Raw genomic sequence first — 25681 nt, forward strand, 5'->3', positions numbered from 1 at the left:
ATCATTTCCGAGAGCACATCATCGCCACGTCATCGCTAAAACCACACCAATATTGTCTGACGTCTGTGTTTCCTTACCTGATGCACTGCATCGCATTGCACTCTCGTTCGTCTTCTTTTTTTTCGGGGGAGAACGATCTTCCCCCATCCAACAGCTCGCAGTGAAAACCTTAACCCGATCATAAAGCTCACCGAGCGCAGCACACCACCCTCTAGCGTGTGGGTGTAAATCCTACCCTGCTTGGGGTGGTTGAGGTGGGAAGGCGTGTTTAAGGGTAGGTGAAAATAAATTATGATTGCACCTCGATAGGAGTCTTGCGCTGCTTTCAGCAATCAATCTCGTAAAGCCCACGAACGTCTCTGCTACGGCTTTCGGTGCACTCGCACGGTCGCACGTAGCGCCGATGACGTAAAGTTTGATCGGCCCAAGCGAAATGTGCAGCACCAGATTGCAGCGTTTTTGGTGCATAAGGATCAGTCCCAAGGAAAGGGAGAGAGAGAGAGTGACTAGTAATTGCTATTGCTTTCGTGTCCCACTTCGTGCCCACTGCAACCGAGGGCTAACTCACAACAAAAAAATCCCCCTCGATTGATGCGATCTAATATTTAGACGTTACGAGACGTTTTGCGCCGTTACGAACAAAACGTCAAATTTGTAACGTCTCACATCGGGTTTTTGTCATAAATCATGCTGCACGATCGAAACCGGTCAAGGAGGTGGAAAGCACAGAAAACCCTTTTCCAGGGCAAGGGAATAATTTGCACAACCCATAGATGCCTGGAAGGGACCGTGTCTAGCCAATGTCCGTCGTGGCGCCCTAGACGCGATCTCGACTTGAACAGCTGCACACTTCCTGTCGCACGGCGCAACATACTTGCACTCGGCTGATGGACAACTGGGCGCTTTTTCGAGTGCTGATTTAAGCCGTTGACCCGGTCGAACGTAACGCGTTTACCCATGCACACCATCTGGAGCAAAGATCGCTTACGAAACGTCGTCTGGTACCGCGAGCTAGCCGACGAAACACAATGTTGCCCACTGCGACCCGGAACGAGCACGGGTTGGACAAAGCAAATGGCAGAAGAACAATTGGCCAGAGCTCAACCATCGCACCGAGAGCGCTTCACCGAGGATCTTCATGATCGCGCCCAAGATCATCACCAGCATCCGCAAATACGTGGCCCAACCAGACAACCAGCTGGCCAAACTGGTGGCTGGTGGCTGGCCGGCGATCACCGCGAGTGGTAACTACACGGCACATTATGACAGCCGGCTAAATAATGGTCGTTATTTATGTTTGCTCCCGCGCTCCACGTGGTCCACCGACGCGGTCACGGTGACGCAACGGCCGAAAAGCAAAAACCAGGTCGCTCTTAGAACCGTGGCCCGTACCCGTACGGGAGAAGCTAAATAAATTATTGCCAGACTGTCCAGACAGTTTTTTGTTTGTTTGCTGGTACGATGTTTGTGTCATTCGCGGGCTCTATGGCTTTTGATGGAGCTTTGGTTGACTGAAAGGCTCTACCGAAACGGTTCCGACAGTGCGTGAGTCATACACAACATAAATGGATTTCGGGACTGAAGCTGGGGGGGTGTTTTGATGTGACGTTTAGGTATTTAAGATTAACTGTTAACGATATATCGCTCATTGTCGTAGCCTTTATCGGCGTTGTCAATCTGAAGCTAATAATTGAGCCAACAAAATCGTGCGTAACATGCTTTTCCACTTTGAGTAATAATTTTGGCAATACAGTGCGGGACATAATTATAGGTATTTCTGTATTATTTTATTTCTCTGAATTGAAAAAAATCTTGATCATTTGTAATGAAATTATTTAACAAAACTAGATAAATTCCAAAAAGCCTAAAGCCTGACGCAATTTTATTACCTGAATAGAAAACGACCTTTGTATAGTAAATAAGGCCTTGAGTTTCGTGTATAGAATTTCGATACTACAGTTGTATGGATTTGAAGTTACGCAGATTGTTTAGTTTTACCATATAGTGAGCTAAGGATCGGATTATACTTTTTGATTTGAAAATCCTAAAAGGAAAATCCAGATTATCCGTTACACTTTGCCGAGGCTTTCTGCTGCAACTTGCCATTCCATGTAAGCTGATTTGTTTACTGCTGTCCAAGAGCAGAAATTGCGTCGGAAACTCTAACTGAGAGAGCTCAAGATTGCTACAGGTATTTCTAATTTTTTGAGGAAGAAAAGACAAGAAAGTCATCGGAAAAACCCTTCAAAACCAGTAAAAATCACAAGAAAAGTGTAACAGACTTTTTTTCCATTCTAGTTTATATAATTATGTTACGCACTGTATCAACCCCCTAAACCTTACCTTCATCCCACAAACCATCCCTTTCCCCGATGTAAGTCCTTCCTCGCCATTCGTTTGCGAGCAAAAAACAAACATAATTTATACCCACAACACCTTATCGTCTACTCGGGTCATTCGATAACAACTATCCCAAATGCCCTTACAGTCTTCCCCGCGAGCGGTCGCGAATGGTTTATCAAAAGTGAAACAAAATATTTTGCTTGTTTTGCGAACAAAATTGTGCCACCTTTCTGTTCCCCTCGGTCTCTCGCAAATTCTCCACGCACCAGCAGGTGACGTGGTGTGTATACGAGTTCAAAGTAGTCCGATCCGAGCACGCACGCACAGTCCCGGAGTCGGTTTCTTATCTGCACTCCAAAAGCATTACCCTCGCCGGGCCCGATAGCCGGAGCATATCTGCTCGCTGCCTCGACTTCAAAACCTTGGTAATGGTTGCCCCGGTATCTGTCGGTGGTGTTGTTTCTCTGCCTTTTTTTTTTTGCTCATGTCATTTTGTGGTGCCGTTTGCCGGATCGGTAGTGAACATTCCGACCTGTCCACACTCGCATAACTTCCAACTCACGGGCCACGATTGTCCGATTTGGGGTTTAGTTAAGCGAGGTTTTTGTTGCTGCCTGTTGCCTCGTACTGCTGCTGCTGCTGCTGCTGCTGGTGCCCTTGTCTGTGTTTGCGTTTTATTATCTTCGGAACCATGTCTGGGGCGTGAGGTCTATATCTAGAAGCGGCCCCGAAACGACCAAACACGGCGAACCCCTCGCGCGAAACATGCCGGAATGCCCGGGACATGCTGACATGGGTGTACGTTTGGGTTGGCTACGCCACGATAAAACGGCATTGCACACAACCGGCCCACCGGTGCCGGGCAATGTCGAGGTCAAATAATTGATTCCTCAAAATTGTTATCACATACTTGTACCGGAAATGGCACTGGAGACCCTCGCCCAGTGGACGGTTGTCCTTCGCGTCGTCCATTTGCTCGGTGAAGCAGCGGACGGAATTGGCTGGGATGTTGGGCAAATGCATTCGGTAGCATTTGGGCAATTTTCGGGCTGGAATTCGGTGAGTTTGTCAGATACATTGTAGTACTTGTCGCGAGACAAGATCAGTTTACAAATTAGTCCTCCTTCTGGTCATCGGGATATTGAAGATTTTGAGGAAATAACAGCTTTTGACGCAGTGTTGACTTCAAAAATGAATCATTTATATGGGACATCATCGAAGGCGGTGTTTTTCTTCTTGCAGACATTATTCTTCGACCTCTCCCATTGACCTCTCACCAACACCAGATTAAAAGACACCGCGTGAATCGTTTTGTTCCTCCAAAAAGCCCTACCTACTCCACCTTATCTCCTGATGAAGCAATTTACTCACACTGCCCGACTGTATCTCATCGACTCACTCAACCCGCGATCCGTCAACTGGCTTATCGGTTCAACTCGATCGAATCTTTCTCCGCCGAAAAACAAACACAACATCTGTGTTTTGGGCTTGGAAACAATCAAGGCTTCATAGTTCACCACTCTGCTAGCTACCCTCACTGAACGATTCAATGAGCCAACGCGACTTGCACCTATGCGCCGAAGTGTTCTTCTAGGTTTGAAGACTTGCCGAGATCTCAGCACACAACCCAGCGGAAAGAAAGGAAACCGAAATCGTAAGATACAAGTTGCTTCGCCACGATCAAAACTCAAGCAACAGTGGCGTCGGCGGCGGCGGCATTGGCTAAATCATAATCGATGCTATCCGTCCTCGTCGTCATCGGCGGTGCGGCATTTCTGGCGCAGTTTCGTTTTCCGTTTCCATGAGCGATCGGTTGTGGTATGTGATTTTTTCCTCTCCCTCCACCCTGCTTGCCACCTCACCCTCTCTCCCTACCTGCTCCTGGTACGCTTATTTGCAAGTCAACCGCCGTCCTCGCCTTGTCACGATTTTTCCACCGTTTTGGCATTTCGCCCTGCCGTGCCCACCGGCCTGTGCGCCCTATCGCGTTCATCTACCCAGTGCTGCCTCCCTTCTGAGCCCCCCTCATCCATCATTAAACCCCTTTCAAGAGAGGGAGGAGGCGGCCAACGAGGAATAGTTGCAATTTGTAATGACACGATCATAATTTATGAGCTGATTATGCAAACAAGCGATCGATTGGTCGGATTCGGTTGATTCCCGGGTTCGATACGCGGCTCACCCTCCCTTGGACTTCTGAGCCTCCCCCCAAAAAAAAAAAACGAAACGATCGATCGGTTCACCATCTGAATGGAATGTCACCGATCAAAAAAAAAAGCCACGCGAAGGAAACGAACGTGTATCACATCATAAGTTCCGCGCGTAAGCTTCAAACTCCTAAATCTTGTGGTACGTTTTGCTCGCGCGGGATTAGAACCGCTTGCTTGGCGGCGCCCTAGCGTTTGATGTGTGCCAGTCGGAAGGCTAAAGTTGAGGTGAGCGAGTGAGTGAGTGAGCATGGGGTTCAAAAAGAATGGGAGAAAGAGAGAGAGAAACTATAGGAAGGTGTGATCGAGAACTGGAGCCTTTGAGTTTGTTTAGTTAATAAAATCAGATAATCATCGGTTACCTTTTTATGGTGTAGTAAATTACTTTTAAAAAAGTTTATATTTATTTAGAATACAACTAAAAAAAAGATATCTTATACCTTACAGAGCTATATTCCATGATATATAGCTTTAGAATCATTCAGTGGTCGGTTCATGGATCAATGGTTCAGCTGGATAGAGGAATATCAGCAATCCCGCTGTGGGAAGTTTCAATCATACAATGGAGTGTTGCATACAGTTAGGGGAAATTTTGAACCTTGGTCCAACCTTCCGGTAATAGTCTGTTGCAAGAACGCTGTGGAATTTTGCAATCATAAAATGGAATCTTGTATACAATTAGGACAAATGTGAGACTGTGAAACTTTGTAATCGGCTGCATGCAGTTCAATTATGTGTATCGAAACCCTATTAATGCTCTTATCAACAGATATTTAAACCAACAAATTCAAAGGATAATGAGACCTGCTATTTTAGCATTATAACGTTTAAGCATTTACAAGTCATAACACCTGCATAAAACACCTCATAATGCCATAGACACAGCAGCCGATAAAAACAATAATGCAACCGGAGCATTCTAGCACACCCGATTGCATTGCTTATAAATAATGCAGCTCGCAACCGCCCCAGACTCTATCAGCTCCGTCCAGCCAACCTTACCAATCGTGGAAAGTGTTGAAATTATAACGTTTTTCTTTCTTTTTCTTCACTTGTTGCAGGTTCTTTTTTTTTTTTGTTTTGTTCGCTCCCAACACATCAATATCTCCGCTCACGCCTTCAAATCGTCATCAGCCTAGCACGTCCGGCTAGCATGCGTACCGTAACTAGCTGGCATGCGTTCGCCTCCCCGCAACGCCACCACAGCAAACAGCGTTGATTGGCATTGGCGTACGAAACAGGTGCGAATGTCATTTTGTGCGCAGAGAATGTCGTCTAGCCTGGCTGGCCTTCCATACCATTGCTACCTTTTTCCAGCCATCGGTATGGTATGGTGGTGTTACCATTCCAACCGGGAGGGAGGGAGGGTTTGGATAAATGGGACCACAACCTTTTTCCTAAAATCAACACCTCTCGCAAGTCTCGGGACACTGATTTAATTAGAGCGAATCGTAGTGAATGTGAAAATATGCGCCGCATTGTTCATCGCACCTGGGGACGGAGCTCCTTTTTTTTTGCTTAATGTCACAAGTTGCAGGAATAAAAGGAAATAAAAGAATGTCTCCTTTTGCCACTTTTGTACAGCGGTTGGGCTCGTTTGTGCAGTTCGAAAGTACAGCACCTATTTTATTGCGCTCTCCATAACTCACATTTAAAGTGGTTCTTAAGTGAAGATCATTTAATTATAATTCCTTCTCTTATCAGTGAATTATTGCTCGCTACATTGTAGCGGCTCTGGCTCGAGCCGCATACATATTCATTTAGCTTGGTGATCTACTAGACTTCGTTCATCTGTATGTGAACCACGTACCAAGCAAGAAAAGAAGCTCCTTCTTGTTCCATTTATTCTCATTCTTCCACCAGACCTGCTCGATGCACGCATGAAAATAACACACAAAGCCTAAGCTTCTCCATATATCGAATCGGGAATAATTATTAGACCAATACTTCCACAAACATTTATACACGGACTGCCCAAACAGTCACCAATTGCTGTCGATGCTTCACAGAAATAAACTCAAAATCAAATGCCCACTTCATCATTTAAGCAAGCGTTTCGGCTGGCTGGTGAGTAAGCGGTGCCGAGCTGCCGCCTAGACCATCCAGCGGAAGGTCTCGTACCTTTTCTGCAAACTGGTTTTAATCAACCCGGCCCGTCTGTAGGGAAAATATTTTATAATTAAAGCACATATCTATATTTCATTTAACGTCAACCGCACCGGCCGGGCGGGAAAGCACCGCACCGACCATTGAATCCAGATGGATGGCCGCTCGTAGAACGCTAGCCGCGCTAGGTTCGCGTCGCGTTAAGCTTATGGAAAAGATTTCAACGATTGCACACACGACGAACCCGGCGCGATACGATCGCCGTGCGATAGCAGTGAATTGTCGCACGTCGCACAGGCAGGTGGTCAACCTGCGCAAAACAGAATGTCGCCGATAATGATGAACCCTCCTGTGATGGGTGTGTCGCGGGAAAACCGTACGCCGGGGGAAAACGATCTTCAGCAAGTCTTCAAACGATTTTAACCTGTCAAACCTTTCCTGTTCCGACACAATGGACAATGGTGGCCGCGTCTAGAACCACACACACACGCGCGGTCGAATGCGGCATCAAACATTTCTAAGCCGTAATCAACAAGTGTGAGAAGTGGCCAGACGCACTGATTACTGTCATGGGCACCGCGCACCAGCAGAATGATGCTACTACACCCGGTGTAATTACTTCTAATGAAATTTTCCAACATTTTGGTACGCACAGGTTTTGCAAACCTGTTCGCTAACGTTTGCCACGATCCGCGGCGGCGGCATTCTCTGGCGTGCTTCGATGCTCAGCCACATAAGGCCTCCCTTTTCTCCGTATGAGCAGCGGGAAAGAATCCGGGTGGAAATGGTGAAAATAGGTAAAAGCTATGTTGCCATTTTTTTGCTGCTGCTGCTGCTACTACTTAATTCGTGTCATCTGGTCGCTGTATTCTAGGCTTCGCCTCTTTTTTTTTGCTTAGCTTCCTTCCGTTTAACCCTTTTTTCCAACCGTCCATCATTAAGCGGCAGTCGCGAGCACCGGTTCCAGTGTGTGATTCTGTGAAATATCTAAAATAGGTTGCGAAGTGACAATAAACGGTTTTCACAGGGCTGCCCCGGTGTCGAACAGATTCGTACGGAATCGCATCGTTTAGGCGAGGCAGACGGTGGAAAATACTGTTTCCATAAAAAGGCCGCGCGCCTGTTGCCTGTCGATCATTCATCATCGCGGCCGGTGTCGGTGCGTCGACCGCCGCTCTTCGAGCGGGCGCAGAAAGGTATAGCGCGAACAAATAGGAACAAATGAAAGCTCTACTGCAATGCAGGTGAGCTGACGAGCAAGTTGTAATATTGATTGACTGGATCGAGTGAGCTCCGGCCATGGTGCTCAGGAAAAACAGGTTGAACCCGCCTGACACGGATGTATTACACTCAGGAATTATCTTGCTCTAAACAGTGTTTTTTGTTTTGTTTTGTTGAGCCCGTCCCTCGTGCTTCTTTATTTACTCGGCCTGACCTGGCCTTTGTCTTTGTCGAGCTTCAATAAATGACAATAAAACAGGACAAACAATCTGGCATACAGTTGTTTTGATGTACCAAATAAAGCACCACCATCCAGGGCGGCTCTCGGCTGATCGATACCTTCCCACACCGATTCGGACTCGGAATGTCGATCCGTGCGGCTTGATAGTGGGAATGATTAATGTGAGCGTCTTACAAATTCCTTCCCCCTTGCGGAACCAACCAGCCATGGGACGCAGGATTTGTTTACCGTCCACCGATCTCGATTACGATCAAAATACGGGAAGAAAGAAGATTTGAAAGAAAAACAGTCACCCGTACGAAGATCCATTGCAACAATTATAAACGAATTAATTTCTTCCCTTTCTGCATATGAATGAGGAAATGCAAAGATTCCGACACAATGACCAGAAGGAATCCCACCGGCCAAAGGGAGTTAGAGAGAGAGATAAAGAGCACCCCATCACTCTCGTTTTCCCTCGGCGACAAAACCCAACACAAGAGAAATGAAACATTCCATGCCGCTAAGCCCGGAACAGCGAGAGGCAAACATATTTTCCCAGCTTAACCCACTCGGGTCGGGTGGGGCTCCGTGTACCAGTGTGTGTGTGTGTTTACAGAAATGAACAAAACAACAACCGCACAACAAGGATCCCGGCAACCAAACCACGCGGGTACGTTCCCGGACGCACAAATCTGATTACGATATGATCGAGAACCGTTCCTAAATGGGAATCACTTTATCACCGAACGACACCCTCCTTTACTGTGGGTGAAGAGATGGGGGGGGGGGGGAGAGCAGACGGAAAAGGGGGAAGAGGGGGATGAAACGTTCGTTCCGGAGCGTAAAATCTTGATAAAACGATTACGCGCCGGTTTGTCACTTTGCCACCCGGCGATCGAATTTATCTGTCACATCGATTCGATCGGATGGAACCGTGCCGTGGACCACACACACATGTGTGTGCGCATACACACATACATATAAGGGTGGGTCGTACACTCAAACCCATCTGCCACCAGATCTGCGCGATCATGGGTTCGTAGCCGCTAGCTTTAATGTGATCGTGCAAAAGCAAGAGACATCAACGATCGCGTAAGCGACGAACCGGTGACAATTTTTCGATTTTCGGGTTTTTGTTCCCTTATTTCATTGCGCTTATTTCAGAGATAAAACAGAGGAAGAGGGTTTCGTTTCGAAATACTGCACCCGGTTACATAAAAAAACCAGAAAAAAGGGAAAGAAAAGAACCCGGGAAAGATAAATCGCTATTCTCCCACATTTCCTTACCGGCTTACTTCTCAGTGCCTGCGTGTGTGTGTGTGTGTGTGTGTGTGTGTGTGTATTTGTTTGGGAATATTATATAATCGCTTCACATACTTAGTCGAGACGTGGCGACCGCCCTCGACGTTTCAAGTACGCACGAGTGGAGTCAACGCCAACTGCTTATCCCCTTTTTGCTCGCCCCCAGACACCCAGAAAGCCATCGCCCAAAAAAGGCTAAACCTCGCGACTGTGTCTGTGTGTGTGTGTGTGTGTGTGTGTGTGTGTGTGTATGTGTGTCATACATATGTCCATTTATAAATTGCATCGATAAATCACGCAGTACGACGACGATTTTCGGACACTCGTTCGGGACACCTTTCCGGCGGGCGACGTTCGTCCTTCGTCCTGTCCTGTGCCTTGACAATCACCAACCGGGAGGGCACCGTTGACCGATCGATTCGTTGGATGGACGTTTTTGTTTTATGCCGCTTGCTTTCACTCACTTGTTGTCTTTTTTTTTGTTTTCTCCCGTTGATGGAGGTTGCCTTTTTATTCCCCCTTCAAATGTGTCTCTGAAAGGTACGGTACAGTTGATTGATCCGGATGGGATTGTGATGTAAGTGATCGATTGAGATGTTTTACGCTTTTTTCCCTGTGTTTTGGTTTATTCGCTGGGTCAAAAAATTAACTTCTTGATCCTTTCAAGGCCAGTTTTTGGTATAAAAGTCATTATGAGTATATCAAGTCTTTACCTACAAGCCACTTATTACAGTCCTTACATTAAAGTTCTTTTTACTGCTTAGTGGAGTCCTTCTTAATCGTAAAATATTATCATCCAATTTCTACACAATTTTAACACTCTACCCCCAACTTTAAGACTGTAATTTTTGGTAATAAATATATTCGATTTATTTTTATAACCTAAAGAGTGCTCAAAAATGATATGTTTCAAACCCATTTCATAACCCAAAGCCACCAAATTTTGACAAAATATGAAAAGAAACACCACCAGATGCTTATCTGACGTCTCTAAATTTGTGCGACTTGTCCGAGACACCAAACAAATTGTTCCCTAAGTGCATTAACCTGAGATCGATATGTGTCGATATGCCGCTCGATATTCCTTCCGGGGACGGATGATGGAATCGCTCAGCAATTAACTGAAAAAAAAATTGTCAAAACCCTTCCAAAACTTTGCCGAAAGCGTACATTCCAAATATGATGCGTTATTATTGGGTTCAGGTTCTCTTTTAGTTTTGTGTTTAAAATTAAGCTTCCTTTCCAAGGAAGCAATAAAATTGGATTTTATAATTTTTTCCCCACTACACAAGTAGGAAGAAGCCTTTTTTTCGAGCGATATGCATCCGACGCCCGAGGACTACACAACATCTGCAAAGCCTTTTCATTCACAAGACCCCGTATAAGGACCGGTCCCGAGGATCGATCCATCAGCCAAGGAGTCCTTCGACCCGCCTGCAGCTTCATATTTTATGTACTTTGATCCCTCGACGAAAAATTACTCTCGAGCTTCACACGGTTCTTATCAAACCTGCTTTCCGACATCCATTACACAGCTACTTGCTGCCATAACTGCGTCGTCTCGGGAAATTACTGTTGAAGGAGCATTCCTTCCATCGGTAGCCATACGCGCCCGTTCGACATCCGACATCATGCGTACCAAGCCACCCGGGATCGGTATCAGGATATCAGATATCGCCGTTGAGAACGCTCTGTTCGCCTGTCGCGGATTGCTTCCGGCACTGATCGGGTACCGGCGATAAGCGGTACCGGACGCTCACCCATTTACCCGTACACACTACACCCGCAAGCCGTCGAACTGGCTGAAGAACCCCAAAACTCCGCAGCCATCAATCAGCCTTGTACCATGGCAAATAAAACATAAAAACCCTCGGCCATCGGGGATCGCCCCTAAGAACGAGAACACTGCGTCGCGGTCGCTCGCTGATGGACAGCGTTTCTGGGTGAGATGTTATGGAAGGTTGTAAATTATGAAACCGGTCCCGGGGGAAGATAATCTTCCTGGCCAACGGGGGTTTGGCGAATCGCACGGTGCAATCGGGCGGGCGATCGATTTCGGATCGATAGACCATAATTATGGGAGGCCTACATGCTACAGATTTCCCATCCTGTTTCACTCCGCGATGGGTTGGAGGATGGTAGCAAGGTGAGAGGACGGTTTTGTGATGAATGCAAAATCAGAACAGCAATAAGAAATGAAGCGGGACCAACCCAAAACCGTAAGGGAGACCGAGCGTTTACACTAACGATCTGCAAAGACATCAGTATCATAAAACGATCAACATGGGTGACATGTTGTGCTGTGCTGCGGGGGGGGGGGTCTGTTTTCTCGATCGAGTTCAGTTAAACGATTCGCCAAAAGTCCCACAGCCTGTTTTGGGGATGCCAAAATTTTCGGGTAAGCTATTCCCCGCCGGAACCAGTTAAACCAGATGAATAGAGTTCGTTTGACTGAATTCGCTAATGAGTAAGAGCGTTACAGTAACGAGAACCATAACGGCAACCAACATAACTACTAGCTTGAGATAGTTTAAGAGGGAAATTTAAAGGAATTGAAGGGGAAATTTAAGGACTAATTTCCCTTATCTATTTCACTGCTAGCAGTAAATGATAACCAAGCACTAATACTGGATAGCTCTATAATCAACTTAAGAAAAGGCGAGACATAACTATGAAGGTATGTTCAAGACACCCAGTTCTGTGTTGTATCGTTGGCGTCAGGAGTCTTCAAAATAGAAACGACAGATATCGCAAAGCTCTGAAGATGTTAAAAGCACAACTGACTAAGACATTTCGTCTTCGTCTTCAAGTGCATTACAACCTTGGTAAGGAAGCTTTCTCAGTCTTCGATTGAAATATACTTCGCCTTCTTGTGCCCTCCAACCTTGATGAGGAGCTATTCTCTGCCTTCGGTTGTAATATTCGGCGTCCTCAAATGTCCTACAACGTTGGTAAGGAATCACGACATTGTCTTAGTATGACAGTAGCTGGATCATGCGGATGGGATTGATACCTGTTCCATGCTCTGTTGCATGGATATGCAAAACTGTTTCAATCCACTTAGTAGTTGAACTTGGGACATCGTTGGGAGTAATGGTAGCATCCTGAAGCTTAATCACAATTGAATACAAATCCGCGGAAGCCTCGGATGATCCATTCATACCAGGACTCTGGGACCAGTTCCAAAGATCACTAGACGGTTACTTGGTTCTGGACGGTTTTGACCTTGGATGACAAACAATCGCGTAGGAATACTATCTCTTTCAACAAGTCCCAACTCCTGTCGTAGCAGTTTGGTAGAAAAAAAAGGCTTTTTGCATACATTCAGGCGTTAATCCCGTAGTTGCATTACGCACCCCTTAAACTAGGTCAAAAAAGCTTCTTACGCTAAATTGTCTCTTAAAATCGATTTAAATACCTCTAATCGTTAATTAATACAACTGATTTTCTAAATACCACAATCGGAAAGCATCATCCATACCTCCCCATTTTCAGTTGTGGACAAGCAAGTGTGCTTCCTAGCTCGACTCCATACTCCAACAAAACCCCACAGGAATGCAACCTGTGAAGTACAAGCTAGAGTCGACAGAGAAAAAAGAGGATCTAGAAGAGAAAAAGAAACAAACAAAAACAACCACCCCTAAAGCTCCCAGAACAGAACAGATTAAATCTGTGAACAAGTCAGATACAAAACGATAGAAACGTTTGCGGAACGTTTGTACTTTTGCCGCTGCGTCACACCGATCCCAAGTGCAGGGGCGAGCGCCCCGAAAAAAATAAAACTCGCGTGGAATTGTGCGCGCGAAGGGCTGCCCGAGGAATCGAGGGGAGTCTGTAAAATGCTGAAACACACCACAATAACAAATGCCGCAATGACATCGGGAACGGTGGAAGCGAGCGACCGGCGAAGAAGTTCGAAGGGGAAACGATCGAAACACAAATCTTGATGTGTCGTATTTTTGATGGCAATCAATCTGTTTCGGGGCGTAGGATTAGTACCGGTTCTACAAAAAAAGTCTCGCGCCTCAACTACATCCTCCTCTGGTTCTTCCTTTCTTTCCCTCTTCCTACTTCTGCTTCGATGGACCCAGATGCCCATTAAATCATCTGATTACAATGAAACGCTTGACAGCGGAGCGTATCATCGGCTACGAGCGGCCTCCAGCGGTCCGGATGAGGTCCGGTTCCTATGTCGCGCCCAGTGCGCCCCAAAAACTCCACACTGAATCTCCAGCTTAAAGCAGTTGACTATTTTATTGTTACCCTTTCTTCTCTGTGTGTGTGTGTGTGTGTGTGTGTGTGTGTGTGTGTGTGTGTTTGTGTCTGTGCAAAACTATCCAACGGAATGCGAGATCGATCGTGATCGATCAGGATCGTTCGCGTCGATCGTTTTTTCGAAGCTCACTACGCACGGCTTTGCGAGCGAGTGCAATCAGCCACTCGTTAGCGATTCTTCACTCGCAAAACGGGGTTCCGCAATCGGTGAAATCAATCGCACTTCAGTTTTGGGGTGATCATTACGGAACAATTGCATGCCGCGGGGTAGCTGTATTAGGCGAAAGGTGTGCCGGCGAACCGTACCGCAAATAGAGTGGTTTTCATGAATGGAAGCTATTGTTTTTAAATATTGGCTTAGGGACGGCTCCTTGTAATTGACGTTCGGAAAATGTCTTTGTGTGGGAAGTGCTGGTAAATGATCATACAGACTGTCATTTTGTATCATAGAAAGAGCAACGGTGACTTTGAGTTAGCGAAGCCCTCATATTCACTAGACCAGATTTCTTGCGATCAGCTGATCTTTGCCGTTTGAATTGGAGCTATGCTCAATGTAGCCATGAAATATCGTTTGATGCTTTGTATTTTGAAATTTGTATCTGGAGGATGGCTTACATACAAGCGCTCGAAAGGGCCATTTGGGACTGGAAGCGAGAATCTTCGGAGACTATCTTCTATAAGTCAGTCCAGATTCTGCCACAGGCTAATGATCGTTGAGACTCTCTTATGTTGCTGGGCCAGAAGCTTACAAAAGCTCAGGTTGGAGACTATCGAGGCAAAAACCAGAACGATCATGATCCCATCTTAAATGGCGTGCTGTACAGATTGATGATCGTTCTTTAAAGTCGTCCAAAACATCGCCAATATAGAGCCCAAAGGTAAATATTCCGACAACAACATAGATTTTGAGAAACTTGGGAGACTCCTGGTATCCAAAAATCGATCATGCTTTGGCCTGAGAAGATTTCTCCACTAAAATCACTTCCAGCGAGACTTTCAAGAGAAGATCGATATGGATTTGATTTTCGCCAGAGATCTCTCAGTAGACAATTCACATTTTGTCGATTTGAACAACATTTTCTCTATCATTCTCGCTGCTTAATAGCTACCAGAATAGCTGCCAATATGTATCTTCAAGTTCCCTCCTTCAGTAGTGTAGAAGTCTCCTTCCCGAACTCCAAACTCGCCTGTTGGTAATGAGCTGCATCGAGCGATAAATCAAACGAACGCCCGCTCTTAGCGAATCAACTCACGCAGCCGGTGAAAATTTATTCCAAAAAAACCCCCCCAGCCGCTGTTGTAGGTCAACGAATCTTTCAGACGTCATATTTCAACAAACCCCGTGCCGAGAGATCTTTGTCTGTGTGTGTGTCCGCCAGCCAGCAGTAGCGGTAGAACAACAAACCCCCCCGGTTTTTCTTTCCTCCCCAGGTTATGTGTCGTTTCTGTGTGTCGTCCGTTCGGAAGCCGTCGCCTTTGAAGTGTGGTGATACGGTGTAGGATTTGGCAAATACAGTTGCCCCCGGCCAGTTTTGCAGCGGTCAAATGGCCGCAAAAACGCAGCAGGAAGCCATCCCGAAAGGAGGAACCGCCCGTTTTAATATTCTACGCAAAACCGACATTCGTCTCATAGCGTGGGGCTGCTGTGGATGGGCGGATGGCTGTGGATGGAAAGTCTTCCGACTCGCCTGGCCACCAGTCGGTCAGAAGCATAAAACTTGCTGATAAGCCTTGCCGGCAGGCAGTACGCCGGAATGCGGTGAACCGCCACATTTAAGTCTAATTTACGATAATAACATTTAAAACATTTGATTTACGACGACACGTTCGGGACGGTAGCGCGTTCGGCCAGTCGGTGGTGGTCCAACAGTCAGGTAGCCTGCCGGCCCGACCATTATTATCATACGGAACATGCTGCCCGCCGACCTACCAAACGGGCCCCGGGAAAAACTATTCGGTACGGATCATAAACCGGGATGATTGTTTTTCTGCCGCCTCGCGTCCTACACGCTACCAGAAGATATTCGATGGTCGCTTCGGATCGCTTCGGGATGGCCACGGTTAATGACGTTTCCCCGCCGGAGAATATATGTTTGTACGGCGACGATCGGTTTCTCCCATGTTTCGCTCGCGGTACACCAGGATCAACGCTAAATGTCATGCGGCAGCCTATTTGTTCAGCGTGTGTCCCCGAGTGCAGTGAAGTTCGCGCCAATCATATTTCATCCCGCAATCCCGGCAAACTTTCACTACCGTGCGAAAGTGAAACGGGAAGTCAACGGTTTTTTTTGTATGCCAAAGGCTCAGAGGGAGGTTAAACGACATATTTGCTATTTAAAAGTTGACGCGATGTGTGGCGGTTTGCCGCAGTGATTAATGAACGGCTTACTTCATTTGCGTGACGGCTGCTTGCCTGGGAGCGCGTTATTAATGTTGTTTTAAGGATGCCTCGTCTCAGTGGCGTTTGAGGCATACAATCTTGAGCAAACGATAATATCGCCCAGATATTCAACTTCCCCTTCAAGAAACTTTTCAATCAAACTTTTCTTGAGGCTGCACGCAAAAAAAAACACATCCGTGATCTCGGTTACCATCGTTATCGCCATCGAGACGCGGCTGTCATCATTCTCGTCAACGTTCAGCCGACTACTTGGCCTGCTGCATCCTCGAGCGAACGAACGAACAATTCGCATCCCGGCTCCCATTCATACCGTATTGCGGTGAAATATGATGACAGCCCCGGGGATGGCCGGACGGGATGGCCAAGGTTTTTGCTGAGCACATCGCGCACCGCCAAAGTCGATCATTTCAGCCTCAACTTCCCCGGATTGGGAGCCCGGAATCCCGCGGAACTTGAAGGCGCCTGGCTTTTCCCTTATCTTTCCCATCCATCCCGACCGATCTAGGCGAAAGCGAAAGTACGCATTACAGAAAGCCGACCACCGTAAGACCTTTAGCGATTCGGAACGCTTCCCGATGACCGATGACCACGGCGAAATTTATGACATGCGATAGGCCGCTGTGCACAACAAATCCGGAACACACTCTCTCTCTCTCTCTCGCTCTCTCTCGCTCTAGCCCTGTGAGAGTGATCGCGGAAAGTGATCTTTTCCTCGCAAATATTTCAACCCCTCAAGAAGAAGAAGAAGAGGCGGGATCGCAGATCACGGGTCACGCGATCAATCGGCAAATAAGGATCTGTTGAGAAATAGTGATGCCCCCCTCTTCAACGCTTGTGGCTTGTTGCTGACTTTATTCGCGTCGCTTTCGCCACGATTGCGAAACATCGGGAACCCGGCGAAACGGTATGCAACCCACGCCCCCCCCCCCCCCCCCCCCCGAGAAGATTCATCTTCTCGAAACTGGAGCCTCGAAAGCAATCGCGCCCCCAATCATCAAGTCGAAAGTAAAACTCCGCTCCTCCGAACTTCACAGAAGAAACACACAAAGTAACTCGCCTGCCAGGAAGAAGACGCCTGACGGATGAGGCTCGGCTGCCGGAGGATTTGCTACTTTCAATTCCCGGCTTAAATTATTCCATCTATCCATCCCAACCATTTTACTGATGATCGACCTTCGGATGTTCGGTTCTTTGCCGAGGGTTTTGATGATTACGTGACGTGGTAATGCGGGGTGCGAGATGGTGAAATCAATCGTTAGATTTCGTTTGGGTGTGTGCCTTACGGGTTGAGATCCGACTGTTGCGCCATCAATCGTCATAGGAATTTTCGACCTCATTTTGCCTTCGAAATTGCTAGCGTTTGACGTGGGTCTTTGAAGGTGAAATTTGCAGGTTTTGAAGGGGAATATATTTGTGTAAATTCTAAGAAAAAGTGTCTTAAAATACGAAAGGAAGTTATTTTAGGTTAAATAGACTATTCTTAACGAAAAATCTCCTAAAAGAAACTCCTCAAGCGCTACTACCAGCTCCTGAAACAAAGTAGGCTGCTCTGCGGATAGCATACCTCCAGGCGCTTTTGCTTTATTTACTTAATTAGAATTATCCTTGTCGCTGTTAGGACTTCAGCTGGTTAGAACGTCGTAAAAGCTTCCTATTATTCACGTAATGTGTTCTACCGAGTCTTCAATTTTTCCACACATCATCAAAACCACATAAAGTAAGATATTCCTCATTAGCAGGACGCTCACGCGCACGCATCAACCGAACCGAACGCACGATCATCGCACACACCCATCAACAAACGGCCATGATTCATGTGCCGGGAGGATCACGTCAGGTTGTGCCGCGTAAATCCTAGAACCTTCTACACCTAGCCCAACTTAATAAATACAAATTCCCTCATCACTCACCCGATTAAGCAGACTCACCTCTGGAGCAGAGTCACCGCGGAGGGTCTCGTCGTCTTCCCGCACCAGGCAGAGGTACTTCTACCGACACTTCAACACCACACCATGGCCAGAACTTAGGAACACACACACCCTCAACCTACCCGGCGCAGTAATTGAATTAAACCCTAACTAACGATGGGCCGTAAAAACAGAAATTGAAATTTAGCACCCATTCAAATCATAATCAAAACGCATTTTACATCCACCAACCAATCCCGTCATAAATTCTGCGCTTCACTTCACGGCGTCGTCCTTGTTGCGTCGGACCGTCCTACCGGATCCACCTCCACCAGGTCCCTTGAAGAATGAAGGCATAAATTACACTTTTATTTAGCACGTCCCCGTACTGTTCGGTGGTTCCTGTTTCGCATGCTCCCCGAACAGACTACCGGATGGATACTCGATCCCACCCGGGCATCGCCCATTGTTATTAATGTTGATTATTTGTTAATCGACTAGTCCGCACAGTAACATCGGGTGTCTAGGTGCGTGGTGCGATAGTTCATTTTAATATTTCTACTCCGGTTTTTACGGTACGGATCGGAACGGTATAGATCAATGGTACGCACCCAGGTCCAGAGCGCGACACCGCTTGCACGCTCCAATCCTTTCTCCCTTAAGCTCTCCCTGAGACTCCCGATCGGTCACTTATTCACTTTCCATTAAGAAAAGAACAACACCACCAAGGCAACCCAGCCCGGCATCCGATTCCGTGCGGCTTTCAGCGGTAATGAGATGGAAAGGAACTCGCCAGCTCGCACATTGCCATATTTGCTGCAGTTTTACTGTTGCCTCGTTGTGCCCCGGTACGCTTGGAGATCAACTTTTAGTACTGCCGAGTACTGGTCGGCTGGACAGCTCGTGGAGTGTAGGCCGCACACTGCTCTTATCTCGCCCCGAAAGCGTTATTAGCCTTGCAGGCCTTGCGCCTCGCACCAAGTAAATCACCCATGCTCCAACCGTACTCACTGCCAATGGGTATGGGGGTTGACCCGATCGACCACACATCTCCCCCCCCCTCCACCTCGCTTCGAAGGTGTTATTTACATGTCCCTGAGCGGCTTATTAGGACATTTCAAACTACGCACCGCGCGTGTGCGATAGCGGCCAGCGAAATTGATTGTTCGCTTCGGTTTCACGGCTGGGCTTTTCCATTTCGTTTCACACACTATCCTGAACTATCCTGAAATATTAACACCATAACAATGCGAGAACTGCCCCGGCGAGCAGTGACCGGCGGGATGGTTCGGCTTTGTCCCGGAAAAGGCTATTTGGTTGGAGAAATGGTGCACATTAATGGGATGTGATGACGGTTTTGATAGTCAAGCCGTCAGACCATCAAACGATCGACCTCTTTGTGTTCCGTTTGTACAATGGAAAAATATTTACTGGCTGTAGGAGAGCTGGTAAACTATAAAGCATATTGAATTTATTTAAAAACTGTTTAAAAAAGAGTTACTTGATTTTTTTTTATTTTCGTAATCCATGAATAGATCAATAAAAAATCTGTTTGCACTAAATTTCAAGAAAACCGTCAAGAGATTCAAAAACTCAACAAATCAAAAGAAAGTTCCAAAATTGGATACACTAGCGCTTTGCTGAACACATATCGCGACGGATATTTTTGGAACTATTGCTTGTTCGTGTCCTAGCTAGATATGCAATAAATGTATAACCTTGCTATAAGTCGTTTTTTATGACGAAAATTCACGGTATCCTTTAGCTTATTTAATACTTTTTAAACTTATTTTTTATGTTTTTTTCATTCAAAATGTTGATAACATTCCATTTGTTATTTATCAGTAAACATTGATGCAATTGATAAATCAGTACGAAATGCAAGTTTATACCATAACACGCAGTGTGCTATAAAATATCAGCTGATGCCGGATGACAGCAGTTTTGCTGTTTGGGCCTTTGTTTACACACCACACTCGGTTGACGTGTCAAACCGCATCAAAACAGAACGGGAATTAGAACTAAACTTTTGCAATAACTTTTTATGGTGTTATTAAACATCAAGTGTTATGTTTGTTAACTTCCGTTGCATCCTAGAGTTGTAAATTTTCTTTAAATTGTTTTTTTTTATTAACACAACCTCAAATAAAAAATGAGCAAAATGGTGCTGGTTACCGGTGGAACCGGTCTCATAGGAAAGGCTATCGAGACGGTGATCAAGGAAGAAAATCCGGCGGATGAGCGATGGGTTTTCGTCGGATCGAAAGACGCAGATCTAACGTGAGTTTTTGTGTGATAGTGCTGACAAAAATCGTTTCATCAATGCTCTATTTGGTGGCTGAAAAAACCATCACAACGTGGCATACTCATGGTGACCTCGTTAACTATTCACTAAACTACACCTCCCTATTGCAGAGATCTAGCGGCAACGCGGGCAATGTTTGTCAAGCATCAACCAACGCACGTGGTCCATCTGGCAGCGATGGTCGGCGGACTGTTCCACAACATGAACAACAATTTGGATTTCTTCCGCAAAAATATGCTTATCAACGATAACATTCTTCTCCTAAGCCATGAGCTGAAGGTAAAGAAGGTCGTGTCGTGCCTCTCGACCTGTATCTTCCCCGATAAAACGTCTTATCCCATCGATGAAACTATGGTTAGTATCAGCACTATGTATCGTTAAGTACAAAACTAAGATAATCGCATTCTAGATTCATAATGGTCCTCCACACGACTCGAACTTCGGGTACAGTCACGCCAAGCGGATGATCGACGTGCTAAACCGAGCCTACAATCAACAGTACGGCGACATGTTCACCTCCGTAGTGCCTTGCAACGTGTTTGGACCGCACGATAACTTTGTGCCGGGTGTAAGCCACGTCATTCCGGGCATGATTCATCGTTTGCACGAGCTTATGTTTGTTAAAGACCCCGACGTAAGTACAAACGCTTTCAATTGTGCATCCGTGTTTACCTACTAATTGCTTCGTTGATGCTCGTTATCTGCAGCAACCGCAAGAGGGCAAAGTATTCTCCGTGTACGGTACGGGAAAACCGCTCCGGCAGTTCATTTACTCGCTGGATCTTGCTAAGCTCTTCATCTGGGTGCTGCGTGAGTATGACAGTGTAGAACCGATCATCCTATCGGTGGACGAGTCGGCTGAAGTGTCGATCGCTCAGCTCGCTGAATCCCTTGCGAAAGCTTTCGAGTTCAAGGGAAAGCTCGAGTTCGACACTACCAAAGCAGACGGCCAGTACAAGAAGACGGCCTCGAATGCGAAGCTAAGGAAGCATCTTCCGGATTTTAAGTTTACCGACTTTGATGTCGCTATTAAGGACACCGTGCAGTGGTACACTGCCAACTACGAGCAAGCAAGGAAGTGAATAAAGGAAAAAAATCGTTTTTCTTAAGCCAAATGGAAAGTCATCATGAGCAGAAAAAGTTTTCAAAAAAGAAAAACGCAAACGCCAACGGAAATTATTTCCTAAAAACGATGAAAGCTTACATTATTTATTATGTACAGGTAATTAAATAATATTACAGATGTAAAAAGATAGTAACGTCACGCCAGTGCTTCCGCTTCACGCCCGGGGTCGCTAGTGTGTCCTTGTGAGCCTTTCCGAAATTGTTGATAATAATTTGTGCTTTAAACTGGTAACATCTCGGGGTTTTCCATCGATCTTGTGCTGATTAGATTGGAGTTGCCATGTGCTTCAACACCAGGCACAGACGTGTCATGTGCTGCTATGATGATAAAACGATTAACTTACTACCGTTCTAGATCTTGGATACGAGCGCTATTTTCTTGAATTACGTAAAAATACAAAGACGGGGACACTTAAAGGCTAAGGCTGGTGACGTGATGACGGATGCTCATCTGCACAGACACGTGGGGCCTCCACGTGAGCACGTTGGGACGTATCGAGTGAAGAAGATGGTGACGAGAGTAATCGTGTGTGTTGTTGGAAAAGTGTGTATGTGTGTGTGTTTGAACATCCGACTTTCGGATTGTCCTTTCTTGTTCTGCTTGATGGTGTGTGTGTGTGTGTGAAATGGGGGAAAAGATTCTCTTAAACGCCTAAGTAGCACACCACCAAATGGCTGGTGTGGCTGTGTTGGTTTGTTTGCGTCTTCCTCAATGTAATGCGCGTGTAATAATGATGTTACGTGTGAAATGGTATGCGTAATGCGTTGTGTATGTGTGTTGGACGCAGGACAGTCGTCAAGGACCTTCTCAACGGATCGGTTCCGTTTTCCTAGCGTGTACGTGTGTTTCTTGTATTCGTGTACTATCACTGGATGTTAATTAGGTTGGTGTTGGTGCTTTGCTCTGCCGTGTCTGCTAACTCCGTGGGTCTAGTACGGGGGCAGGTACTTGTTGCTGTACGCCGGGCCCTGGGTGGACTGGAGCTGTACTCGCGTCACCGTTGGACTGTTGGCCGCGGTCTGATAGTTCGGAACGGGCGTAATGAACTGGTTCGGGTTCTTCAGCGCCTGCTTGATCCACTGCACATCGATGTTCGAGAACGAAACGATCTGATCCGGACGGTTGCATCCGTTGTCGGCCGAGTAGACACCCTTCAGATAGTACGCACCGCTCGTATCGGCACAGGCCAGCGCACTGCCCACATCAACCTCACAGGCATCACCGGACGGACGGCCGCAGATGTGCGATTCCGGTGCGAATCCGTTTCGCTGCAGCTGGCTTTGGCTTTCCGCTTCCGACAGCAACGAGATCGACATCTGGTGCATCAGCGCGTTTTGAATGTGAACTGTGGGGATGGAACAATGAGCCAGACTCCGTAAGAAAAGGGTTCTCGAAGTGTCATCCGTAACCCTCAGAAACACTTACTCTTAAGTACTTCCTTGCCCCAACCAGTGGTCACACAGTTCTCGTACGAAGCGCTCGGCACAACATCGTTCTCATCCAGACAGATAGCACCGATGTGCGTATCGAACTTGAGGCGATCCTCCAGCACCAGCATGGCGACGTCGTAGTTCAGCGTGGTCGGATTGTAAGCCGGATGGTACACGATGTCCTTCACGCGCACGATCTGGAATGTCTTTGGTTCTGCGTCAACTCCCAGGCGCCATTCGCCTCCCTTGATTTGAATCGTACGTGGGTTCAGTCTGCAAATAGCCCATCGATATGGTTAATATCTTGAGGATCTCTCCTGGCGGTCAGAAACAGCATCTTACCCATAGACACAGTTGGCCGCAGTTACGACGGTGTTATCCGAAATGATGGCTCCACCGCACAGCAGAGTCTTGTTGGTCTCCAGCAGCACCATCGCCTGCCACGGGAACTCGCCGAATCCGGTACCCAAAGGTCCTGCACCTCGTGGCTGAGTGTTCTGCAAAACGACACAGTTCAAATCAAGACATCAAGATGGTAAACTTATTGACAATTAACCCTGCCTCAACGATTAGCCTCCAAAAAACACCCATTCATCAGGTAATATTGGAATGGCATTTAGGATCATCTTTACGATCATCTTCAATATGTTCCCTACCCAGACTCGGATGATATACGACCGGATCGTCGTATTCCATTTGCTACGATGGGCATTAGCATATTATTACCGCGATCGGTCAGATGGGTGATCGCTTAAAGCGCAGATTCCTTTATGGCACCCATAAATCCATTGACCTGAGCCGTCACCCTGATGTGTAAACGGTTTGCCCGAGCAGGTCCTCACTAGTTTAAGCGTGACGTTGGAAATTGATTCTCTCTCTAGTAGTCATTATTCATGGGAGCTTCTTGCGGCGAAGCTCAAGCTACAGTACTTACATAGTTTCGCGGGGCACACTGTTGCGGCTTAGCGAAAGTGCTCTCCGATCGTTGGTTCTGGAACGGGCGGAACCGGGTGTTGCCACTGTTGGTAAACTGCAGCCCGGACGGTACGGCATTAACGCGCTGGCCGACGGTAGACTGGAAGGAAGCGGACGCTGTTACGCCCCGATCGTACTGCGATTTGCTCTGTGTCACTGAGGCCGTCTGGCTGACGAACTGGTTCGGTGCAAACGATTGTGTGGACGTTACCTGGGACGGTGACGCCTGGATCGGTTCGCCTGGACGGCGTCCGTTACCGTTTCCGTTGCCATTACCGTTACCATTACCGTTTCCGTTCGGTTTGTACGAACCATCGTCGAAGCCTAGAATTTCCGGGTTGTACTGTCCGAGCTGACCGACTGGCCACGGATCAACGTAGTCCGGATCGCGACAACAAACCCCCGTGAATCCTCGCTCCAAGTTTCGACAAGCCGTCACCGGGACGCGGAACAACTTCTGCTCCTCGGTCAACACCACGGGAGTCTTTGAGATGACACCGGTCGAGGAACAGTACTCCTCCTCGGTACAGTTCATGGCGGCCGAGCATCCTACCGGCGGCAGTGGTGGTGGAGCTTCCGGACCCTGCGGACGTGGTGGCTGGAATGGACGGGGCGTGGTCGGTCGGATGACGACCGGAGTATCGTTGGCCGGGTTCGGGATCTCGTCCTGTGGAGGTCTGATCTTGTTAGGGTCGTCATTGGACGGGGCAGGCACTTCCTCCCTGGGTGGAATGTACTCTTCGGCGCGGAATGGTGGGCGCGTGGTGGTCGGTGGTGGGAAGTAGCGCGTTGTCGTTGGCGGTGGCACGTACCGGGTGGTGGTTGGTGGTGGCACGTACCGCGTGGTGGTCGGTGGTGGTACATAGCGTGTAGTGGTCGGCGGTGGTACATAGCGTGTAGTGGTGGGTGGTGGGCGAGGTGTAGTGGGTGGTGGTGGGGGTGGTGCGGTTTGAATGTTTGTGACGGTGTTTTGACCCTCCGGTGGGAGGTACTGATTTTCCGGTACCTTAACGACGTAACCTTCGTTCGTCAGGACGGTCGATTGGGACAGCAGGGATTGCTGTTTGCAGCAAACTTCCGGTGCGTAACATTCGCCAGTCTGAAAAGATGCAAACAAGCAGAAATGGGGCATGAGTTAAACCGTCTCGTGAGTAGGTGGCATGATTGATCTAAAACATGATGGGCTCAAGAACACAAAGTGCTGGATGACCCGCTATGAAACTGTCAGCGCCCTTGAGTAAATTGATTCATAAATATACCCTGCAAGACGGACCGCGACCATCTGGCCCGAAACCTCGGCGGTCAAGTCAAGTCCTTCACCGTGCCCATCGATCAATTTCGCAAATGCTTTTGTCCAATTAATCATCTTCGGAGCTTTCGAGGGGTTTGTGGAGGACGCACTGCTTAGAATGCGTTACGTGGCTGATGATCCAACAGATGGAAGATGGATGGGGCTTGGCGATCAGTTTATGGCTGGATTAACGACGTGTCTCTAGCCTGCTTAAGCTGTTCGTTCTTAAGCAACAGCACACAGCTGTTGATCATCCTCACACGACGGCCCGGTCTGCCGTCTTCACTTCTTAAGCACATCTCTAGGCAGCATGTTCGTGGCCAAAATTGGAGATGGTCTGCTAATGGTGACGAGGATCTCTCGCTCGTGCCCATAAACCAACGGATGTTCTGCTCATCAGTTTAGCCAGCAAGCCCAGCAGCAATGCGAATGTGCATAATTAATTGCTACCTGACTTACACACATTCGGCTCCAAGTCTCTTGCGCTTACGGTTCGTGCAAATGGCCTTTGCACGGTACGCCGTCTACAGTAGCCCCAAGAAACATCGGCTCACACTAAGCGACCAACA

At 47.3% G+C, this 25681-nt stretch overlaps 2 protein-coding genes across 4 annotated transcripts; one reads left to right on the plus strand and one right to left on the minus strand.

Annotated features, from left to right (window-relative positions):
- The first annotated feature begins 19940 nt into the window (after positions 1 to 19940).
- Positions 19941 to 21405, plus strand: LOC118515269 (probable GDP-L-fucose synthase). Its single transcript, XM_036061962.1, has 4 exons — positions 19941 to 20265; positions 20401 to 20644; positions 20700 to 20924; positions 20998 to 21405. The coding sequence occupies exons 1-4, from the start codon at positions 20138 to 20140 to the stop codon at positions 21370 to 21372; spliced, it is 972 nt and encodes a 323-aa protein (XP_035917855.1). The 5' UTR covers positions 19941 to 20137; the 3' UTR covers positions 21373 to 21405.
- Positions 21406 to 21469: 64 nt separating this feature from the next.
- Positions 21470 to 24968, minus strand: LOC118515268 (inactive serine protease scarface-like). Of its 3 annotated transcripts, none has more exons than XM_036061961.1 (5): positions 24828 to 24968; positions 23781 to 24488; positions 23189 to 23343; positions 22842 to 23119; positions 21470 to 22761 (listed from the first exon to the last, which is right to left on the minus strand). In XM_036061961.1, the coding sequence occupies exons 1-5, from the start codon at positions 24951 to 24953 to the stop codon at positions 22346 to 22348; spliced, it is 1683 nt and encodes a 560-aa protein (XP_035917854.1). In that variant the 5' UTR covers positions 24954 to 24968; the 3' UTR covers positions 21470 to 22345. The 3 variants fall into 3 exon arrangements, with proteins under 3 accessions (XP_035917854.1, XP_035917853.1, XP_035917852.1); XM_036061960.1 differs by having other exon boundaries at positions 23781 to 23921; positions 24033 to 24968; XM_036061959.1 differs by having other exon boundaries at positions 23781 to 24968.
- Positions 24969 to 25681: the final 713 nt, after the last annotated feature.

Source organism: Anopheles stephensi, unplaced genomic scaffold, assembly GCF_013141755.1.
Source record: "Anopheles stephensi strain Indian unplaced genomic scaffold, UCI_ANSTEP_V1.0 ucontig125, whole genome shotgun sequence".
Classification (NCBI taxonomy): Eukaryota; Metazoa; Arthropoda; class Insecta; order Diptera; family Culicidae; genus Anopheles; species Anopheles stephensi.

What these genes read in the sequence shown, in the direction of transcription:
- LOC118515269 (XM_036061962.1), top strand. Translation starts at nt 20,138, where the DNA reads ATGAGCAAAATGGTGCTGGTTACCGGTGGAACCGGTCTCATAGGAAAG. An exon ending in TCGAAAGACGCAGATCTAAC is followed by an intron (nt 20,266 to 20,400) that starts GTGAGTTTTTGT and finishes TCCCTATTGCAG; the next exon opens with AGATCTAGCGGCAACGCGGG. An exon ending in ATCCCATCGATGAAACTATG is followed by an intron (nt 20,645 to 20,699) that starts GTTAGTATCAGC and finishes ATCGCATTCTAG; the next exon opens with ATTCATAATGGTCCTCCACA.
- LOC118515268 (XM_036061959.1), bottom strand. Translation starts at nt 24,953, where the DNA reads ATGCCCCATTTCTGCTTGTTTGCATCTTTTCAGACTGGCGAATGTTAC. An exon ending in AGTGTGCCCCGCGAAACTAT is followed by an intron (nt 23,344 to 23,780) that starts GTAAGTACTGTA and finishes GTCGTTTTGCAG; the next exon opens with AACACTCAGCCACGAGGTGC. An exon ending in GGGCAAGGAAGTACTTAAGA is followed by an intron (nt 22,762 to 22,841) that starts GTAAGTGTTTCT and finishes CCATCCCCACAG; the next exon opens with TTCACATTCAAAACGCGCTG.